The 20,344-nt window shown below is 44.0% G+C and overlaps 1 protein-coding gene across 1 annotated transcript in view; it reads right to left on the minus strand.

Moving 5' to 3' along the window:
* LOC109998342 (sodium- and chloride-dependent taurine transporter) overlaps positions 1-15,592 on the minus strand; it is a 36,848-nt gene extending 21,256 nt beyond the window's left edge. Inside the window, exons 1-3 of the mRNA XM_020653137.3 lie at positions 15,373-15,592; positions 3,620-3,849; positions 2,939-3,073 (exon numbers count right to left, since the gene is read on the minus strand). Of these exons, the coding sequence (XP_020508793.2) occupies positions 2,939-3,073; positions 3,620-3,848 (364 nt within the window). The 5' untranslated portion in view covers position 3,849; positions 15,373-15,592. The remainder of the gene's footprint in view (positions 1-2,938; positions 3,074-3,619; positions 3,850-15,372) is intronic.
* Positions 15,593-20,344: the final 4,752 nt, after the last annotated feature.

Below are 20,344 nucleotides of genomic sequence, written 5' to 3' on the forward strand. Positions count from 1 at the left end.
TTAACCATTTTCATTTTAGTCCCTCCGACGCTCGTCTAAACCCGCAGCTGCTGAGCGTCTCCATCTTTCTCACACACACACACACACACACACTCTGCTGCTCAGATGACATGGTACAGTGCTGATCAAACAAACAGATGCAACCTCCTCCATGATGTCATTTCTTGTTCTCATCTGCTGACCTCAGCTGACCTCGCTCCGTCTGTTTTCATTCACAATCGATCGTCTCACAACAAAAAAAAAACAAAAAAAAACGTAGAAATATTTATTTTCACACTGGCACGTGAGAAGACTCCCACTGCAAGGATGAAGCCGGTTTGTTGGTGACATAACAAGTGCAGCAGAGAGAATGAAATAGAGAACCAAAAACAGTCTGAAAACAAAAAGTCAGCGCTAAACCGCAATGTCATTTTCAGAGAGGAAAGCATTTGTTCTCTAATCCACTTCATCATTGGCTCCTCGTCCAGCGTCTGACGTTTGCAGCTCTCCTCCGGATGCTCTGCAGCGTTAACGTGTTTTAAGTTTCTGTTTTCGTAAAAGAAGAAGTAAGATCGAAAGCTGTTTTCCTGCAGTCCTCGTGAGTCTCTGACCACGGCATGATTTGTGTTTATATCTGACCTTCAGCTGCTGAACATGCCAGACATTTAAGTGGCAGTTTCACGGTTTGTAACACGGCAGTATGAGCAGCAGAATCTACTCTGATTTAATGAAAGTACACGGGTTAGAAAGACGCAAAAAATAACTGCACACTGATGCAGCATTTTCACTGCAGCTTATAAACACAACATTCAAGCGTGGCCCCTCCTCCTGGGCTCATCTGCCCCCAGAAGCTCCGCCCCCTGCAGGACTTAGTGTGTACGTTTACTGCTTGTAGCTACACTGCAAGCTAACGTACGCTAGCACAAGCTAACCGCCTGGTGTTTGTCACCTGCCTCTCCAACAGGAAGCAGACCAACTCCACGTCCACGAGTAAAAGTCAACACAAGGTTCACCCTCGTTTTAGAACGAGCTTTATCCGCTTGGTGTTTCTCCTCACTCTGATTATATTTTCTCTTCTTTGCTGCTACGTCCACGTCCGTCATATTCACCGGTTTGAATGGCGTCCAATCGCTTAAATGTATCCACTCCTAAACTCACCTGCTGCGCTGTCATTGGCTGGAGGAAACACACCTGCTCGCCACCCGCCCGTATTTTACTATAAAGTGCGTTCAGTATATTTGCACAACAAATGACACATTGTCCATATACAAAAAGAGGAGTCTACTGTTTCCATATTTTAATTTCATCCTCCTTGTTTCCTCCCTCTCTGCCTCACCTGTCCTCCTCTCTTTGTCTCCCTCTCTTCCTCACCCCCCTCCCCCTCCTCTGTGTTGTCATCTCTTCCTTTTACTTTGCTTTGTTTCCTTTCCTCTCTCCTTCCTCCCCCCCTCATCTCTGTCTTCATTTCCTCCAGTTTCTCTCATTTTTTTTATCAGCCTGTGATCTCTCTCCATCTCCGTCTCGCTCTCTCTCTCTCTGATGTTTTGCCGCGCTGTTGCCGTAGCAACGTGATTTGGGACACTCTGTACACCGTCTTGGGTGTGCGTGTTTGTGTGCGTATGTGTGGGCGAGACAGGACCGGGGGGGGGGGGGGGGGGGAGGTGGTGTCTGAAAGAAAGAAAGAACGTGTCTAAATCTTCAAACATGGAGAATAATATGTCTACATTTTTTTTTTTTTAAATGAGAAAACAGAATATGTGCCAAGTGAGGGAAGGATGGCCGTAGATGAACACATTAACCTTATTCAGGTGGTTGTCGAGCAGGAGGAGAGGGGGAGGTGAGAGGAAACGAATGAGCCGCGTCTCCTTAACGAGGTTAGACGTCTAAGAATCTAAACGCTCCTCCTCAGCGGCAGAGAAGGTTTTCCAACGGGGAGACGAGATGGGAGCTACTGAAGGTTGAGGAGGCAGAATAGAGGCCTCAGTGTGTTGGTGAACCAGAGCGGGCCTGGTTGCCTGGTAACAGTTGCAGGGTAAAGTCTGGGCCATCTGATTGGAGGAGAGTCTGGTGTGACTCAGCCTTATGTTGCACAGCCATTCCTCTGTGAAAAACAACAAGAGGTCTGAAAGAAAATGTTCAACCTGGTAGCAGGGACACACACGCCCCAGCGAGGTGCTCATCAGGCTGAGAACTGAGAAGAGCACGCTGTAGTGGGAGGGGCCTAAAGCTGAATCAGAGTACCTTTGCTGGTGTTGGATGAAAAGCTGAACAGTATGTTGTAAATTTATTTTTCTGACTAAACGAAACTCAAATGTAAACGCTTATGTGTCGTCCTCGTCTGTGACTCTGTTTCATGCCATCATATGCACGCCCCTGTGACGTTTCACCTTCAATCTGAATGTCATAATGGAGGCGAGACAGTAAGTAAGGCGGCATTCTGTGGCCACATCTCGGCGCGCGTCCAATAGGAGGGAAGATTAGATCACAGCAAACGGTGTCCCACATCCCTGAGCTCTAGTTTAAAGACCGATCGGGACATCGGGGTAGACGGAGCTCCCCCGACCTTCAGCGAGGTGATCTGGCACTACTACCACCCAACGTCCCTGACGCCCAACCACCACCATCGGACCCACAACCACCGCCGTCCTCGTTCATGCACGGCCTGCTCCGACCTCCACCTCAGCGGGGAGGAAGTGTGCCCTGGTGATTTCATGAACAAACACCCTTGTCTCCTCCTCCTCCTCCTCCTCCTCAGCAGAAGAAGAAAGGTCAGGGGAGACGGTTTCAGCAGAGCCAGCAGGAAGAGTGCAGCGCTGTGTGTGTGTGTGTGTGTGTGTGTGTGTGTGTGTGTATGTGCATGTGGAGCTCAATGTGAATTCATAGACTAGGATATCAGTATTACGCCGACCAGGAATCAATATGAGCATACAAAGACAAAAGATATGACGAGTTTACATACCAGTAAAGATGGGGCACAGCTTCTCCCAGCAGGTGATGCCGCCCTCAGAGGTGAACTGACCAAGGGAGACCTCCAGGAAGAAGACCGGCAGACCTCCGCCAAACAGGAAGATGAAGTAGGGGATGAGAAATGCACCTGGGTGGAAGAGAGGAGAGATGATGACCAAAGTAAGAAGGATAATAATAATAACTTTATTTATATAGCACCTCTTTAAAAACACAGGTTTACAAAGTGCTTTGACAAACAGCAAAAACAAGAACAAAGCTAACTAAACCAAACACAGAAGAACATAAACAACAGCAAGAACAGAACAAATGCAAAATACTAAAATACAATACTTAAATACAATTCAGCAGAAAAGAACCCATAGTGCACGATACCCAACAGACATATATATCCCAACCATTACAAGGAACCATGATAAGAACCCAGGAAACACAAGAACCCAACAACACGAGCTGAGACCAAGAGGACCAAAGATTTAAAAAGATGTAAGAAATTAAAAGAGCTAAAAGCAAATAAAAAGATAACAGCAATAAGAAGGTAAGAGCAGTAAAAGAAATAGAAACAAGTGACGAGCAGACAGAGAAGATTCAGAGACATTTGAAGACGCCATGGAGTAACAAGAGGCAACACTGTGAAAACAGCTTTTTTTTTGGTTGTGATATTTTAACGTCTTACCTCCACCATTCTTATAGCAGAGGTACGGGAAACGCCAGACGTTCCCTAAACCCACAAAGCCGCCAGCGACGGACAGAACAAAGTCCAGCTTGCTGGCCCACTTCTCCCTCTGCGGGTGTTTGCCCTCTGCCTCGTCTTCAGGCCTCGTGCCGGGGCTCTTTCCAGGAGATGGCTTCAGGGTGTCCTTATGGAAGTCCTTCAGGCACTGAAGTTTCTCTTTCTGAGCCATTCTGCAGAAACAGGAAAGAGAGAGAGACTTTTCAGAGACTTGTTCATATTAACAGATTATCAGACAGCGTGGTGTTTGTGTTCAGTTGTTCAATGCTATTACTGCTGATTACCAATTATTGACCCGACTCGTGCTGCCTCCTTTGCTTCCAAAAAAACCCCAGGATTTTTGTGGTTTGGAGGGTTTTTGTGTCCCGTCTGGCTGCTTTTGCTTTTCTTGCTTTTACCCACCAAAACAAACCGCAAACACTAAGACCAACAATAACATTTCCCGTTACAAAGTTTCAATCTGAACCACATCATAGGCCAGTTCTGCAGATATCACCCAACCCTACTTCACATACTCTGGCATCACTCAGTCAGAGGAGGGGCAATGTTTGTGATTTTGTCCACAGCCAACTAGCCCTGCAGAGGTCAGGGTCATGCTCACGCTGATGTCAGCTGTGCTCCGGTGGAAATAAAAAACGACGCTGATCGCGACTGGGATTCAATCTTGTGATGTCACAGATACAGGAGTAATATCTGTGGATGAGGCGGATCACTCCGACTTCATTTAAAAAGGTAAAAAAGCACAAAGACAGAATGTGTCCCCTTACAGCCATGACGATGTGTATCATGATTTTTTATTCCTTTCCAAAGCTTCCCAGCTGTCGTCAGGAGACTCATTAATTAATCCATGGGGTAACGTTAGTCCCTGATAAACCATTTCACTTCACTTTCACATGTTCCATCAATAACTATGATGTTTAATCGTGTCCATAGTTCATAACCTGAGTAGTCTGGACTCTGAAGCCGAGTCTTGGCTCGTTTTCAGATTTGTAACTGCGAGGTTTTATTGTGCATGTGTCAACACTCGCAAGAATGAATTAGGCCGTCTCCGATCATGTGAACTGTTCTCACAAGCATTCAACGATATCCTCACCCAACCACAAAGCCACGCTCGTAATGAATCCAACCGTGTCGACATTGTCAGTTCAAAAACACAATGCATGACCAGAGGTCAGTCAGTAATGCCGTTTTAACATCTGCACTCCTGAAAATATCTAGAAAACTTCAGGACTGCTCCGGGTATTCTCCTGACCTGGCTGTTCACACATGCACCTCACAGGGGGGGGGGGGGGGGGGGGTTGGACGAAGGAACAAAAAAAAAGCCCTTTCAGGAAGCCTTTACAGCGCCCCTGCATACTGAATTAGAAAAAGCTTCCTCGGTTGAATTTTGCAGCTTGTTTGTTCTGTGGATATTGAACACCAGCAAAGATCAGACTGGCTTCATCTGATCGGGTACTTTACTACAGAAGGGCCACAGAGTAGTGATTCAACTTCCCAGTTTCAAAACGTGGCATCAGATGAGAGCTCGGTGCTGATGGACTGATCCAGTCTGAGGATTATTCAGAGCTGGCTTTATGTCAGACTTTTTGAAGCCTCTCTTATCAAAGAGTGTATTTAGTGAGGTACAAAACATGCTGCAGCCCTCACCTACACTTGGGCCCTTTTTTTTTGGTTTTCTGAAAGGATTTGTAAAATTGTCGAGGCCAAAAGACCTCTTCAGACCGTCGTTTCAAGCCACACTACTTGCACTGCTGTGACGTTTCACCTTCAATCTGAATGTCGTGAAGGGGACGAAGTGATCCCCCGTCTGGACCGGGGAAAAACATCTTAAGAAAATAAAGGTAATGAATAAATGCATTTAAAAAAAAAGTATAAGTATATATAATAAAAATGAAAAATACAAAAGGGTATTACAAAAAAAACTGATAATTTATATAGATGATCAATTACAGGTCAACCCGATTTAGAAAAAAACAACTGTACTGCAGTCTATAAGACTTTAATTGCCACACACGTACCCCCAAATCCTGCCTCCTGCACTGGTAGGGGCGAGAAATAATAAATAAGCGTACAAATATAGATCCACATACAGCATAGTCTAATACACGAATGCCTGTGCATAAACATCACTCTGGAACTGCAGGGAAATGTAGACGCCTAACATAAGAAAAGAAGGGGGACCACATTGCGTTGAATTTGTTTAGAGACCCTTTTAGCGTGTGTCTAATTTTCTCCAACTTCACACAACTTTATACAGAGTAAATCCGAGTTCTGAGGTTAAACAGAACGCAGCGGAACTCTTTCCTCTCGCTTCCTCCTTGAAATGATTTAAATGCAGCTCTGTAATCAGTCACACGTTCAGGCGTTATCAGAGCCACAATGACACATCTAGAGCTGTAAATTTCCACCCAACAATGGCTGAGCGAGAGAGAGAGAGAGAGCGACACAGAGACAGAGAGACAGAGAGAGAGAGAAAGAGAGCGAGAGAGAGAGGGAGAGAGAGAGGGACAGAGAGAGCGAGAGAGAGAGGGAGAGAGAGAGAGAGAGCGACACAGAGACAGAGAGACAGAGAGAGAGAGAAAGAGAGCGAGAGAGAGAGGGAGAGAGAGAGGGACAGAGAGGATTCTTGTACAAAACCAGTCGACATAATGATGGCGTTTCCTCGCTCCGTTTGCGTTGACGATGGCGCGCATGTACAGAATATGTCCCCATTATCGGGTGTCAACAGAAAAGAACCCATATTGCACGATACGGGTGTAATGATCCCTCAGGCAAGTTAATGATTACACAAACACAGGGACGTTTTTACTTCATGACCAACATCCTCTACGGTTAATTAATAACATTAAAGGAAACTGAATACACTCCCCTCTGTGCCAGTGTGTGCTGCCCTACAAAGCCAAAGTGCAGTATCTGCAAAAATGCCAAACTGAGAAAACCAGCTTTTTGTGTTTTTTGTTTGCCAAGTGCAAGTATAAAATTATATTTAAAAACCAATTGTATGATTGCTTAGATGAAAGTGAAGTGAATTTGAAACATATTGTAATTTGAAATTCAGGTTAACCATTTCAGTTTTACGGCACTTTGCCTTGGTTTTACTGCTGAATAATTATATGGCCAAACACTGATGGACTGCAGTAACAAACAATTGTTAATGGGTTTTAATGTAATTGAGTAGACAAACGAGATGTACCGTATATTCTTTTCCACTCATTTGTTTTGTTTCCTATTTTATTTTATAGATCAGACTAAAATATATATACATGTTACAAACACAATCTTACAGTTACAGGCCTGTATGTTTGGGTATGTGAGCAACAATTCATATGAACTGAACAATTTATTAAAATCAATTAATTAATTAACACTGAATGCAACACATGAATGCGTTCTACGAGACACATGCAGTAAGTGTCACTTACTGCAGTTTGCCTTGGTTTCACAGTGTATTTTACAGATACTGCGTAACTAAAAAACCCAATATGTCGGGGAAATAAAGCAGTAGAACTACGAAACTCTCAGAGATTGAGGAGCAGATGCTGCACTTACAATTTGTACAAAAAAGTGAATTTCACAAAAAGTGCAGATACTGCAGATATTTCAACAGATGCTGCTGAACAAGAGGAAGGAAGGAGAAAGGAAGGATTATTAAGAACTACAATCAATAAGCTTCTGATGCACATGTATATTAATAATGGAAGCAGAACTCTTTGTTAATATTTATGTAGAGTAGGTTTTGCAAATCTCATGTTTCAATAAAAGCTTTTCTAATTGCGTAACACCTTCACCCTGAGGAAAGGCATTACAATATTTAAATCCAAAGCTCTAAAGGAAGTCATGTTTTCAATATTTACAACTCTGTCAAATGACTGCGATCGCCACATTCAAAGGCTGTTGTTAAAAAGTGGACTTTGAGCCATGAGGTCATATCCTAACTTAGAGGTAAACACTGGGGTGAACAAATATGGACATGGACCTTACAGAAATGAAAAGAGAATTACATCAAGAGTTGGGCTTCACAGGGGTTGGCAGGTTTGATAATGCAGTGTGCAATCATCTGTGTTTATGCATCAGGAAACTGAGTTCATAACACCATCCCAAACGTGCACAGGTCTGTAGATTTCACTACATCGATTTATCTGATGACACTACCAGTCACCGGAGGATGATTAATGCTCGCTCTGATGACCTGTTGGCTAAGTCAAGCACTGCCTGGTACCAGAAACACTTGGACCGAGAAGAAATAAAGCCAACACAAACAGATTTTTCGAAGGTCGAAAGACTGCAAAAACAGCTACAACATGAATCAGCTTCTTAAGGTCAGACAAGAGAAGATAACAACTTCTAGAATGCAACTTTATTAAAAAAGGAGTCCAATCATGCAATCTGAGGCTGAATCTTAACGCAGACACTGTCGAGAGAAATTCTCCCCCCCTTAGTTGAAACAAATCAACTAAGGCCGATATACAAGCGATGCAAGTTTGAGTTTATTCACATCTTATCCTTTAACTTTCCTTTAGGATGCAAACCTAATCATGGTATTATATTTGTTGTCGTCAGAAAGCAAGGAGCATCCGATGAAAGGTAAACCCACTACATAGACATTTTAAGGACTGTAACGTTGGAGTACTCGTATCAACGTTCAGTAACTTAAAAAGTGATCCCCTCCTCCTCCTCCTCCTCCTCGTCCTCTCTCCTCCTCCTCTCGCTGCTCCTCCTCTCGCTGCTCCTCCTCTCGCTGCTCCTCCTCTCGCTGCTCCATATTTCCTTCACTCCCACTCCTCCATTTTTCCATTCTCCTCTTTTTACCTTCCCCCCTTTTTTTGTCCCGTCTTCCTCCCGGCGTATTCTCATGCCCTCACATTCCTCTTCACTCGCATTCTCACTTCATCACATTTCAACACATCCATCCTGTTTTTCCGTAAATTTCCTAATTGTCCTTTCATCGAGGTTTCTAATCTCGTGCCTCCTCCTACACCTTCTCTGCCTCCGCATCTCATCGCTATTTGTGATTCTTCTTCTTCCTCTTTCTGTCTCACTTGCTTTAGTCCTCCTGTGTCACATCTGTGTCCCTTATCTCTTCTTTTAACTCATCATCTCAGTCCCTCCCCCTCCTCCACTCTCTCTTCTTTTTCATCCACTGCATCCTTTATTTTACTCCCTCTCGACTCCCCTTCTCTTTGCCCTGCTGTCGACCTCCATCTTTTCTATATACTTTCATTTTTTACCGCTCCCTCCTGCCCCGTCCTTTTCCTACGACCAGCTTCCTCGCCCCTCGTCGTACGCTCTGCATCACTTTGACATCACTCCCTGCGCCTCTCACTTTAATTTTTAGTGAAATGGAAAGAGACAGAAGTTAAAGGGCGTATAATTGTGTGGAGAGAAGAGATGACAAGGAAGGCACCGAGAGAAGGGGAGCGCAACGAGAGGAAACAGAAGGAAAGGTTGAAATAAAAAACAAGGGGGGGGGGGGGGGGAGAGAGAAGGAGCAAATAAATGTCAAGTGACAAAAAAAAGAAAGCGAGAGGAACACAGAGGTTTGTTCAAATTAAACACGTAGCAGAGAGTGGTGTGATGTGTTGCAGAGACAGCGAGTCACATGCAGATAAAGACTTAAAAAAGATTAGATAAAAATAAAACTTGTAAAAACAAGCTCGAGAATATCACAACCCAAAAAAAGTGTCAATGTCAGAGTGTAACAGGAGTCAAAGTGAAACCACGCAGTGCGTAGGTTTTCACTCTTATCGAGCTCAAGTCACAGCAGATCACCAGGCCCCAGTTTCTGTTAAAACACCATCGACTGTCCCATCACTCACACTCTCCTGACGCTCGACTTAATCCAACATTTGTACGCAGAACAGGTCTGACTATGACTTGGCCTGTTTTTGTAGAAGTATCCATAACTGACAGATCAGCAGGTGTTAAATCAGTACCACTCCCAAGCGTTTCATTGGTTGATAAGGGGAGGTTTGACCCGACGGCGGTCTCTGCTCTCATCCTGAGTGAGTGTGTTTAGCACTAAGCTGCCGGGGCTTATCATGAATGACTTGCTTGCTGCAAGAAAATGCAAGCTTGTATTGTTTTAACAAAGTAGCCATGTCGTATCCGATACGTGGGAAGCACACAAAAAAAAAAAAATACTCAGCTTCCTGTAAGCATGACTCATCACTCTAACCGTTTATACACATCAAGAGAATATTTGAATTTATTGTCATACCGCCATTGATTTGGACTTGAGCCTTATTAATTTTTACCTTCTTCTTAATGGAAGAATGTGCGACATTTTACTCATACATTTATCAGAAACGCTCATTCTGTGTCAATTTATAGGCAATGTAAAGCTACGAGCTAACTGAAGAGCGTTAACATTAGCTTGCAGCTCGAGCTAAGGACAATTTTGTCCAATTGCTTGTTGTGAAGTTTTCAGACTATAACAAGTATTCCTCATCAACAGATTAAAACATCTACAATTGAGGAAGAACAAGATTATTCAAACTCGACCTGAAAATGTACAGAAATATCACATCCAGCTTCTATAACTGACAATCCAGGTGAAAGCCAACGTAACCTTCGTCTCAATCAGAGATCCATAAAACTCCCTTCGTCTTAAGCAGCAGTTGAGTTTTCTTGATTGTTTTGTTCATTCAAAAGCTGCTCCTTCAGTTGTTCTGATGATTTATGTTTGATGAATTTGACTGAAGGTCATCCAACAAATCCATCATCATTTGGTAAACGGGTCCAGTGGCCACAAGGGGATGCTGGTCTGTCATTGCAGTCCGTCGTTCACCTTCCATCAGAGTGATTGGCTTCCTTCTTCCTGACAGTGCATGACGATACGACGTGCACTTGGCATCCTGCTCCAGAAATAAATCACATTCTCCTCAATGACATGAAACCTGACCCTGAGCTGGGACCCCGCCGGCTGCTGGGACCCCGCGACGGTTGCTGCCGACAGGCCGGTTTTGTTTCTCGGCTGCGGCGACCCGAAACAGCCAAAGCACAAGACCGGCCTGACGCAGCAGCCGTCTCGCCACTATATTTATATTTTTTCGCCATTATCAGCTTTCTCCATAGAGCCTGTTAGCATAGCTTCCAAGCAATATGGCGGTGTGAGCTGTATTAAGAGCTATTTTCACCTCCTCGACCTGCATGGACGACGATCGGGGCCGTACTGATTTGAAATCGTAAATATTAAACATGTCCCGAGCATGGACTCTGGGAAGCAAGCTGACTCAAGCAGGAAGCACAACAAACTTTGTCATGTAGATAACTTCAGCAAACGGGAAGCATAAAGTTAGATGGAGGTCAGAAATGGGAGGACCAACTTGTTGATTTGTGGCAACAACCCGAGTGTTTCTACGACATGTCTGTAAAACAAACCACAATCAAACAGACGAGGAAAGGAGCCGAACCCAAAATGTTTACTGTCATGATGTACCAGCTAGCCACGATCTTCATGTTTGTCTACTTTTAAGTCGCATCAGATGACATGTTCTGAGAGTGGAGACTCTGTTAGTGTACGACATGCTGGGTTGGTCCAAACACTATGAGAACAAAACTGTTAAACTGGTTGTGATTTGCCGCCATGTGTGGGCTCTTTCAAATCTTTTAGTGCGTGCCAGAGAGCTACACCTCGACAGTCACAAAAATGGAAACCCCCATTGACGCCAACTTTAACCCGAGAGCAGACACTCCAGATTTGCATTTTTTACATTATTCATGGAGCGCGGCCAAAATATCTGTTGGTGCCGCGCTGGCTGAAATTAGCCTGTCAATGATATGCTGGTGTTTGCTGAGCCAAAATTCTCGATACCGATGCTCCCTACTAATTTTTCCTTATTCTGCTGGTCTCAAGAATTTAGATGAATATGGCAAGTGACTGTTAGACATTCCTAGGGGTGTGCGTGTTTAGTCCAGGAACTAAACCAGATCAGATTATCACCAACTGACACACATCTAAGTGAGGTGTGTGTGTGTGTGTGTGTGTGTGTGTGTGTGTGTTTGTGTGTGTGTGTGTGCGTGTGGACGTGATGGCCTTGATGATTCAAACGAGTGTCACACATCAGACTTTAAGGCAGCAAAGATAAGATAAGACGAGACTCAGGGTCAAACACATAAAAACACACCCTACTTCTAGCCGTGTTAGGACCTGTAGAGCAGTTTAATCCCACACTTTTATCATCCAGCTTGAAAACGTTTAGTGTCCACTTCAACTACAAATCAACTACATGCAATAAGCCCCCAAACTGTGATGACACACGTTGTGCTGTTTTTACCTTCAGGTTTTGGACGCACACTCTCACTCCTAGAACACCACATTTGGCAGATTGGTCTGAGTGGATAATAGGGATGCAACAATTCTCAATTTGAAATACGAAATCCACGGTTCAATACGCGCTTGTGAATTGCGTTTTGCATACAACGATCTTCCATGCATTGTTTCTCTCCGTATTGGCTCTGTTTGTGTGCGCCTGTGAGTCCATGCACTGGGATAAAGAAACCCCTCTTTCCCCCAAGTAAATATCCCATCACCATGCGCTTAAGTCGGGGGAAGCTGACAACACCGGTGTCCTATAGCACACATTACTTAAACATGGCGAGCGGAGAGGAGAGGCTGCCGTATGAGGAGGCCCCGCCGTCTTGACCCGTTCAAGACTCTTTAGTCAAGTAAGCCACCGAATATGCAACAACGTCAGGTTAGACTTCTTAACTAAAGCTGTCATTTCAGTGAAGGCAAAAATACAACAGTAGCTGTTTCCAGACTGCCTCTGAAATCCTCCTGATCTGGTTGTTCACACATGCATGTCACAGCGGGAGACTATCCCTGACTGACGGGGGGGGGAGGACAGACTCCTCTACACGACGCTATAATGAGAATATTTGTCTTTCTATCAACGCTACGTGTAGTTGAACAGAATCTCAATCTGAACTAAAGAGTGGAGAAGAACATAAACTGGAGAACAGGAAACATAATGCAGCAGGTTCATTAGAACACGGAGATGGTAGAGGTGGCGTGCAGACAGTCTATGATCGTGCAGCGATCACAGGGGATAAACGTCACCCCCCCTCCCACTCACTCCAGGTGAATTCTCCTGATTATATCCTGCTGCATTCTCACATCAGCTCACTCTGACTTTCTGCAGAACAAATACGAGGAGGCTGGAGGAGAAACTCCGGGTGAAGAGAGAAACATTCAGCTGTTTGTGTTCACACATGACACTCGGCATGAGAATATCAGGAGTTCTGTGCATGTGTGAACAAGACTATTTGCCACAATTAAAAAAAAAAGTTCACAACTATGACTTTTGGACGTGCAATAACAATCATAAACTCAGGCTTAACATTTGAGATGGTTGCAGTTTGGTTAAAAGGTGTCTTTTTTTTTGGAACTGACTTTCTAAAAGACATAGCTTGTTATAAATCTTATCAAAGAAATCAGCTCCCTGGATGAAGTAAACATTGACTTTCCCCAACAGAACTGAGCTCAGATCTCCTGGATAGAAGTCATGTGTTATTGTGACACACGTTGTGCTGTTTTTACCTTCAGGTTTTGGACGCACACTCTCACTCCTAGAACACCACATTTGGCAGATTGGTCTGAGTGGATAATAGGGATGCAACAATTCTCAATTTGAAATACGAAATCCGCGGTTCAATACGCGCTTGTGAATTGCATTTGCATACAACGATCTTCCATGCATTGTTTCTCTCCGTATTGGCTCTGTTTGTGTGCGCCTGTGAGTCCATGCACTGGGATAAAGAAACCCCTCTTTCCCCCAAGTAAATATCCCATCACCATGCGCTTAAGTCGGGGGAAGCTGACAACACCGGTGTCCTATAGCACACATTACTTAAACATGGCGAGCGGAGAGGAGAGGCTGCCGTATGAGGAGGCCCCGCCGTCTTGACCCGTTCAAGACTCTTTAGTCAAGTAAGCCACCGAATATGCAACAACGTCAGGTTAGACTTCTTAACTAAAGCTGTCATTTCAGCGGCTCAAACCGCCACCTCTTACACTCTTTAGAAGATTTTACCACCAAAATCCAAACAAAGAAGAGGACGGTTGTGGAGACCTGAGAGGTGAATCAACAGCAGTACATGTTGCAAAATCGGGCCACAAACCAACCTGTGAGAACTTGGCCGTGAGAACCGTCTGTCCCTCAACCGCTGACTAAGTGTGGTTTGTCACCAGATTTCTTCACCATCAAACTTCAGCCCGTTTCCAGCCGACCTTCGCTTCGATTAGTGAACGGTAACACCAAAAAGGTGTCTAACTCAACAACTAGAGCGCCAACACTCACTGGATAGGCGTTATTGTAAGAAGTGATGGTTTCAGAACTGAATGCAACGTTTCCATGTAGATTGCAAATCCATGAGAGGCTTGGCTCTGAGCGATAACAAGTCTGGGTAATTTTCCAGGATTGACTGCGATCCAAAAAGGACCAGCTGACAGCCATCAAACCCAACCCTCCTCTCTCTATCTCTCTCTCTCTTTCTCTGTGTGCCTCTTGTTTTTCTCTCACAGCCATCACAAGACACATGACAAGACACATGCATGAAAAGCACCCAGAGGTCTGTCTCCAGGAGTGATGCACCTCCACATGCATTTCATGTTGGAGGTGTAGTGTCCACAACACGTGCGCAAAATGTAGGACACTGCAGTTAGTCTCCACATTTAAACACATCTATGGTGAGTGTCAGAGTTTCATCACTGAGGCTGCTCAGCAGATAGACTGAGCGCGAGGGAGAAGAGCCGTGACACTGGAGGTAGAGAGAGGCAGGAAACAGGGGGGGAGAGAGAGAGAGAGAGAGAGAGAGAGAGAGAGAGAGAGAGGGGGCTCGTGGTGAGAGGAAACGGCGCACCATGTGCAACGTGCGACTTCACGACCTTCTCGAGCGCTCCACTTCCCCTTTCTACTGAAGAGCCCGTTAACGGAATTAAATAAAAAAGGAAGCGAAAATGTAAAGCCACAACGCGACTCTTTCTTCAGTATGAAAAAGATAAAGCAGGCCTACATTTATTTGTAAACCTGCACAAAGAAAAGAAAACAACCACAAAAAAAACCCACTGAATTCTGAGAATTAACTGCTCGACACCTTAAAAAAAAAAAAAAAAACGAAAGGAATTAAAGTGAAACACCTCTGAGAATGAAACACACGCACGCCTTTTCTAAATAACTTGAACCTGACAGACAGCAGACACATTTCATGGATGCACACGAGCCGTGATGCATTTGAACGTTGTTAAGAAATTGCACATCCATCAAAGATCCCTCCTGAGCGCACGTTATCACCGCCTCGAGCCTTATCCTCGCAGCTTCCACTCAGTGTTCACCAGCAAACACCATCCCTGCATCCACACCTCCAGTAACACCAGCCACAACTACAACTTAACACGCATTCATTTCCTCCATCCATAAACAGCCTACACTTTTTTTTTTTTTTTTTTTTTTAAGCAAAGGCCTTTGTGCTTTGTAATATATATATATATATATATATATAATAAAAAGAGACAGCTTAAATAAACGAATTCCTGCCATTCAGACAAAGAGAGAAAGAGAGAGAGCGACAGAAAGAAAGAAAGAGACAAAAATTAAAATTAAGAATCGGGAGAAAAACGCTCAGGAGAAGCGAAGCCATCCTTCTCTGCCATGCTTTCAAGGTGTGCACGAATATGTCGATTTGTTTTCCGTTACCTGTTCTGTTGATGCGATTTTGTGTTTTATTTTGTCCTTTTAATGTCCTTATCGCGCGCTCCCGTGTCCGTTCCGTCTTGTCCGTGTCCTGTGGTGTCCGTGAGAGCGACTGAGGGCTGGACGCGTCGGTAGCCTATATTTTATCCTGCCTATAAGCTTCTCGTTCTGACCTTTGTCTCTTAAAACGGGGAGACATCAGCGGCAGCGGAAAATCACCGGCCTGCCTCCCCTCTGAGCAACAGGAGAGCTGTGTGTCTGGATGCGTTCAGGGCCTGCAGAAAAGCTCGGAGTTTTTTTTTTTTTACACAGAGCGCCTCTCTGCGCGAGAGTTGGAACGAAGGGGATGCAAATTGGGGAATCAGCGCATCTGTCAACATTAATCTCCAACATACACACTGCTGGTCTTATTTGCTTTGCATTCAGATACTGCCTGTTCATGTTTAAAGGGTATTCAGGCCTTTAAAAAAAAAAAAAAAAAAAAAAGCAGATATCGCATGGAGTAAGTGCTGTTTCTCAAACTGTTCAAAAGGCAAAAAAACTAGTCTTGACTTCTCTGAAAGGATTTGCAGAAAATTGCATAAAGCTAGCAAAAACATTTTCTTTAAAGAAGATTCATGATTAAAATCTCCAAAATCAACATGTCAGGGTAAACCTCCAAACATAAAACCCTAATCTGAATCTTCTCCTTCCTGTCCTCTGCCACAAAAAAGACTACTTTTTTTATTTAAATACCAAACATGAACACTTAACGACAAAGTGAACGTTTTCACTCTCCTGACCAACAAATTGGGGGATTTACGAGCTGCCCTTGAACGCAGCGTTAAGGAGCATTAAAGTGGCAGTTCCCCCCACCCCATTTCACGAGTTGGTTGGTTGGTTGGTATCTTCGCCGATTCTCAGGCGCGCTCCCGGCAAGTTACCACCACCACCACCCACCTCTCGCTCTCCCCTTCACACACACACACACACACACACACACACACACACACACGCACACCACGGGCGCCTCTCTCTCGTGCGTGTCAACGAGCAGGCGCTAAAGTGCACGAGGCGGTGGGAATAAAGGACTACAGTGTGAGGAGTCTGTGCAGCTGATTCTGCACGTGTGGTAACAGCAGCATCTCAAGTTTCCACTTGGTTTCAGGATGATTTTTGAATACTGTCATTGAATAACATAAACACGTGTTAACTATATTTTACTCTTAAAAAAATGTATTGAGGAGAATATTTAGATTTAACAGACAACATGACTGCAGATTGCTTTCATGCCTCGTAGAAATATGAAGCCTTTAGCAGCTTAAATTCAGCCTTCTGAAATGCAGAGTGAAGCCAACTTAATCGAGACAAAGAAACAGTATACCGTAAAACTTCAAACCATCACCTGGGTCTGGGCCCAGTAAGGTCACATCTGGCATGTTGCTGCAGGAGCTGGGAGTCAAACCTCTAACCTTACAGTTGAGAGACGACCGACTGTACCACTGAGCGACAGATGCCAGTCCCTTGTGCTAGCCTGCATAGTGTTACCATTAGTTCTTGAGAGTCGGAAATTCCAAACTTGCTGGTCTTGCTGGCTGCAGAAGCACAAGAAGTCACACACACACCCATTCTAAATAGCCTGTTTTTACAGCAGAGATTAACATGTTTACAGCCTGGTTCAAAAAGAACGAACAGTTCTGATCAGCTCATGTCTCCATCGGCACACACTGTACAGGGGGTGAAAGTTTTGATGACTCATCAGTTTTGATTTGATGAAGCGTTATTCACAATAAGGCGTGTAGCTGACATGATTGACAGGCGATTGATTGATGATTGATAGGATGAGACAGCATTTCCAGCATGGGGACCGCCGTCGATGGGACTCCAGCACCCCCTGCATGAACAGACGGGGGACGTCACTCAGGCTTCAAAATGTAATATTTACATTTTTTTACCTGGGATATTGCGAATGGCCCACAAGGCCTTCCTTGCCAAGTCTTCTCTGTGTTTGCTGCATATAAAGAGGGCGTTGAGCAGGAAATATAACCGTGAGAAAAGGCCGATCATTGTTTTTACTACTTAGGGTAATGTTTAAAAGAGGAGAGCAATAAGAAGTGTTTGCATATCTGATAGAACATTCAAATAACGGGGAGGCAGATAAAAGTTAATACCCAAACAGTGAGTAGCACATACATCCATGTTGCTTTGCTGATCTACTTTGTGTCATGTTGCGTCTCCTTAGTCTTTGTTTGGTCACTTCAAGGCACTTTTTGAAGCGCTAGGATCAAAAGTGTCTCATTTTATTGATCAAAAACGTTCTTTTCCATTCACATCCGAGTGTGTTTGTGTGAACCTTTGTCCTAAATAAACTCTTCAGAGCCACGACTTATCTCGTGCCCTTGAATGAAAGTCACCCCTTCAGTGTTTTTTAAACACTCTCTGACTGCTGTGTACACAGACTTTATTTAATGAACTACAGTGACCTTCGACTTTCAGAAGGCAATGAGTAAAAAGAAGCCGATGCACCCAAATCAATCGGAACAGATCAAAAAGGCATATGTTAAAAAAAAAAGGTTATTATATAAAGTTATTATATCATCAGACATGAAGGGAACATGCTGAAGTGAAAATGTTCTGTGTTATGTTTCTGCATCTCCTTTTACATTTCTATTAAAGGCAGAATGTGCAACATGTTCCACATAAATAAATCATAAATCCAGTCTGTCCTGTGTAAATGTCTCTCTGAGTCATGACTGTCTACAATGAGTGAGAAGCTCGAGTCCCGCTGGCTGTGTTGTTGTCAGAGCCGTGTTTACATGGACGTGACGGCCGGCTCCTCCCCTTGTGTATAAAAGCTGTTTTAGTCAAGAACTAGAGAGAAGAAGAACATACTCACTGATTATTTGGATGTTAGTAAGAGTTTTTAGAGCACGCTCATTCTGTGTCAGTTTACATGCAATGTGAAGCTACGAGCTAACTAAAGAGCGCTAACATTAGCATGCTAACACAACAATGCAGGACACTGGTGATTGCAGATCTACTGGATCAAAAAGTCGCACATTCTTAATTTAATCTCCTTAATTTCCTGTTTTTGTTCAGTCTTTGTAATCCCCAGTTGAAATGTCACAATCTCAGACATAGCTCTTGGGTTTTTGTTTTTTTGTCAGTCCAGAGGATATGTAGTTCTCGAGGGATCCATGAACCAGAAGAAACCTCCTGAAAAGCAAAAGGAAAAAGGAGGGAAGATCTGCTGTCGGGTCGGTGCAGCTCTATCCTCACCCAAAGAATCTTGCTTGTGGGCAGAGGAATAAAAGCAGACTCATGACAAAAAACCTTAATTTCATGTGAACAGACCTGACATTGTTCAGACGAAGAGCAGCTCAGGAGTCTGAGGTGCAACTGTGAGACTGAACGCAAACAAAATAAAATGTTTTTTACCGCTCTCAACCATTTCTTCCACTTCCAGTTAACATCAGAGTTTAAGTTTCTGTGAAGTTTGATTCATCCCTTTGTCCAACTGTCTCAATTCAATTTTTTTTTTCATTTTTGAACCCACACTTCAGTTTTAATCTGCTCAGAGCAAACATGCAGCGTCCATGTGCTGCCAAGGTTAACCACCATGTTCTCGGGGAGAGCAGCCGCTCCGTTGAGATAAGGAGGACGGTCTCTCCAGAACTGCTATGTGCCAAAATAAAAACTTTTCAAATCATGTTAAAGGAAATCTCGTGGTGAGTTCTTTCGTTTCTGCAACTTCCTGCATCACGCTCTGTGATTGGCCGATGTCGTCAGTGGGCGGGGCCAGTGATATTCCACTACATGGTAATGAACTCATTGACCTCACTCTCTGTTAGATGTTGGGTTTTTTTTAAAACTAATGAAGTTGATTAACTGATGTTCTTTGAAGATATTTTTGGGACCCTGAAGGTGAAAATGAAATAGTTGGTTTGTTGTTTTCCATTCATTCTTCAGATCAAATGTTTGGGATGAACTTAGTGGTTTCACAGTGACAACTTCCCATTTGCTGAATATTCTCCTATTAAATATTACATCTGGTACTCCAGCAGCTGCTTTACATATCCCTTTACGTTGGTTAAATAGTAACCAGAGCTTCGGTCGTATCTGCTCACTGCATGCATGCCTCCTCTCTTCCCATCTGATGCTTCTCTGTCTGTGTTTGTCAGATTGTCGTCCTCTTAATTTTACCTGTTTCCTCTCTGCTGACCTTTGAGCCTTCTGCTTGCACTATTCGCATAAAGGAACATTTTCACCACACTAACCAGGCTTTATTGATCTTTTTATTATGTCTCTACAAGCTGTTCCTCTGAATGTCTCAAAGTGAGACTCATAAAGTTTACATCTTTAATCATTTCCTATTTCTGCAGATTGTTTGCAGCACAAGCAAAGGTGAGAATAAGGGATTCCATGCTGAAATAGCCTCTAGTAGCTACTGCAGATGTTTTACCAGTCAGAGGTGTCCAGTGTCCTCTTCTAAGTTGTGTTGCTGGGGAAGAAGCAGCAAGAAAAGGGAAGCAGCGCGGCTGGACTGACTGGTGAGGAAGGCTAGCTCGGTGGTGGGCGCAGAGCTGGACTCTCCGACGACGGCGGCAGAGTGAAGGACTCTGGACAAAGCGCTCCCCATCCTAGACAACACCCACCACCCTCTGCACAGCACCTTCTCCAGGCAGAGGAGTGTGTTCAGAGTGCTGTCACGATCCTGCTCCACGGACAGACTTAAGAACTCTTTGGTCCCTCTGGCCGTACAATTGTTCAACACCTCTCTGTTATAGCAGGAGGAAAGCATGCACACACAGTGACTCTCGGACTAAAAGCGGTTTTCATTTTCCATCTGCATTCTTGCAGAAAATGCACGACCTCTTTTCAGACACTTCTGTACCTGCAACATAAACACTGTAGTTTACTCTGATCAGTACAGGTCTCATTTTAACTGTGTTTTAAATTGTACAGATGTTTCTATTCTTATTCCTGCACTGGTTAT

The sequence above is a fragment of the Labrus bergylta genome, chromosome 5 (assembly GCF_963930695.1).
Source record: "Labrus bergylta chromosome 5, fLabBer1.1, whole genome shotgun sequence".
NCBI classification, from domain to species: Eukaryota; Metazoa; Chordata; class Actinopteri; order Labriformes; family Labridae; genus Labrus; species Labrus bergylta.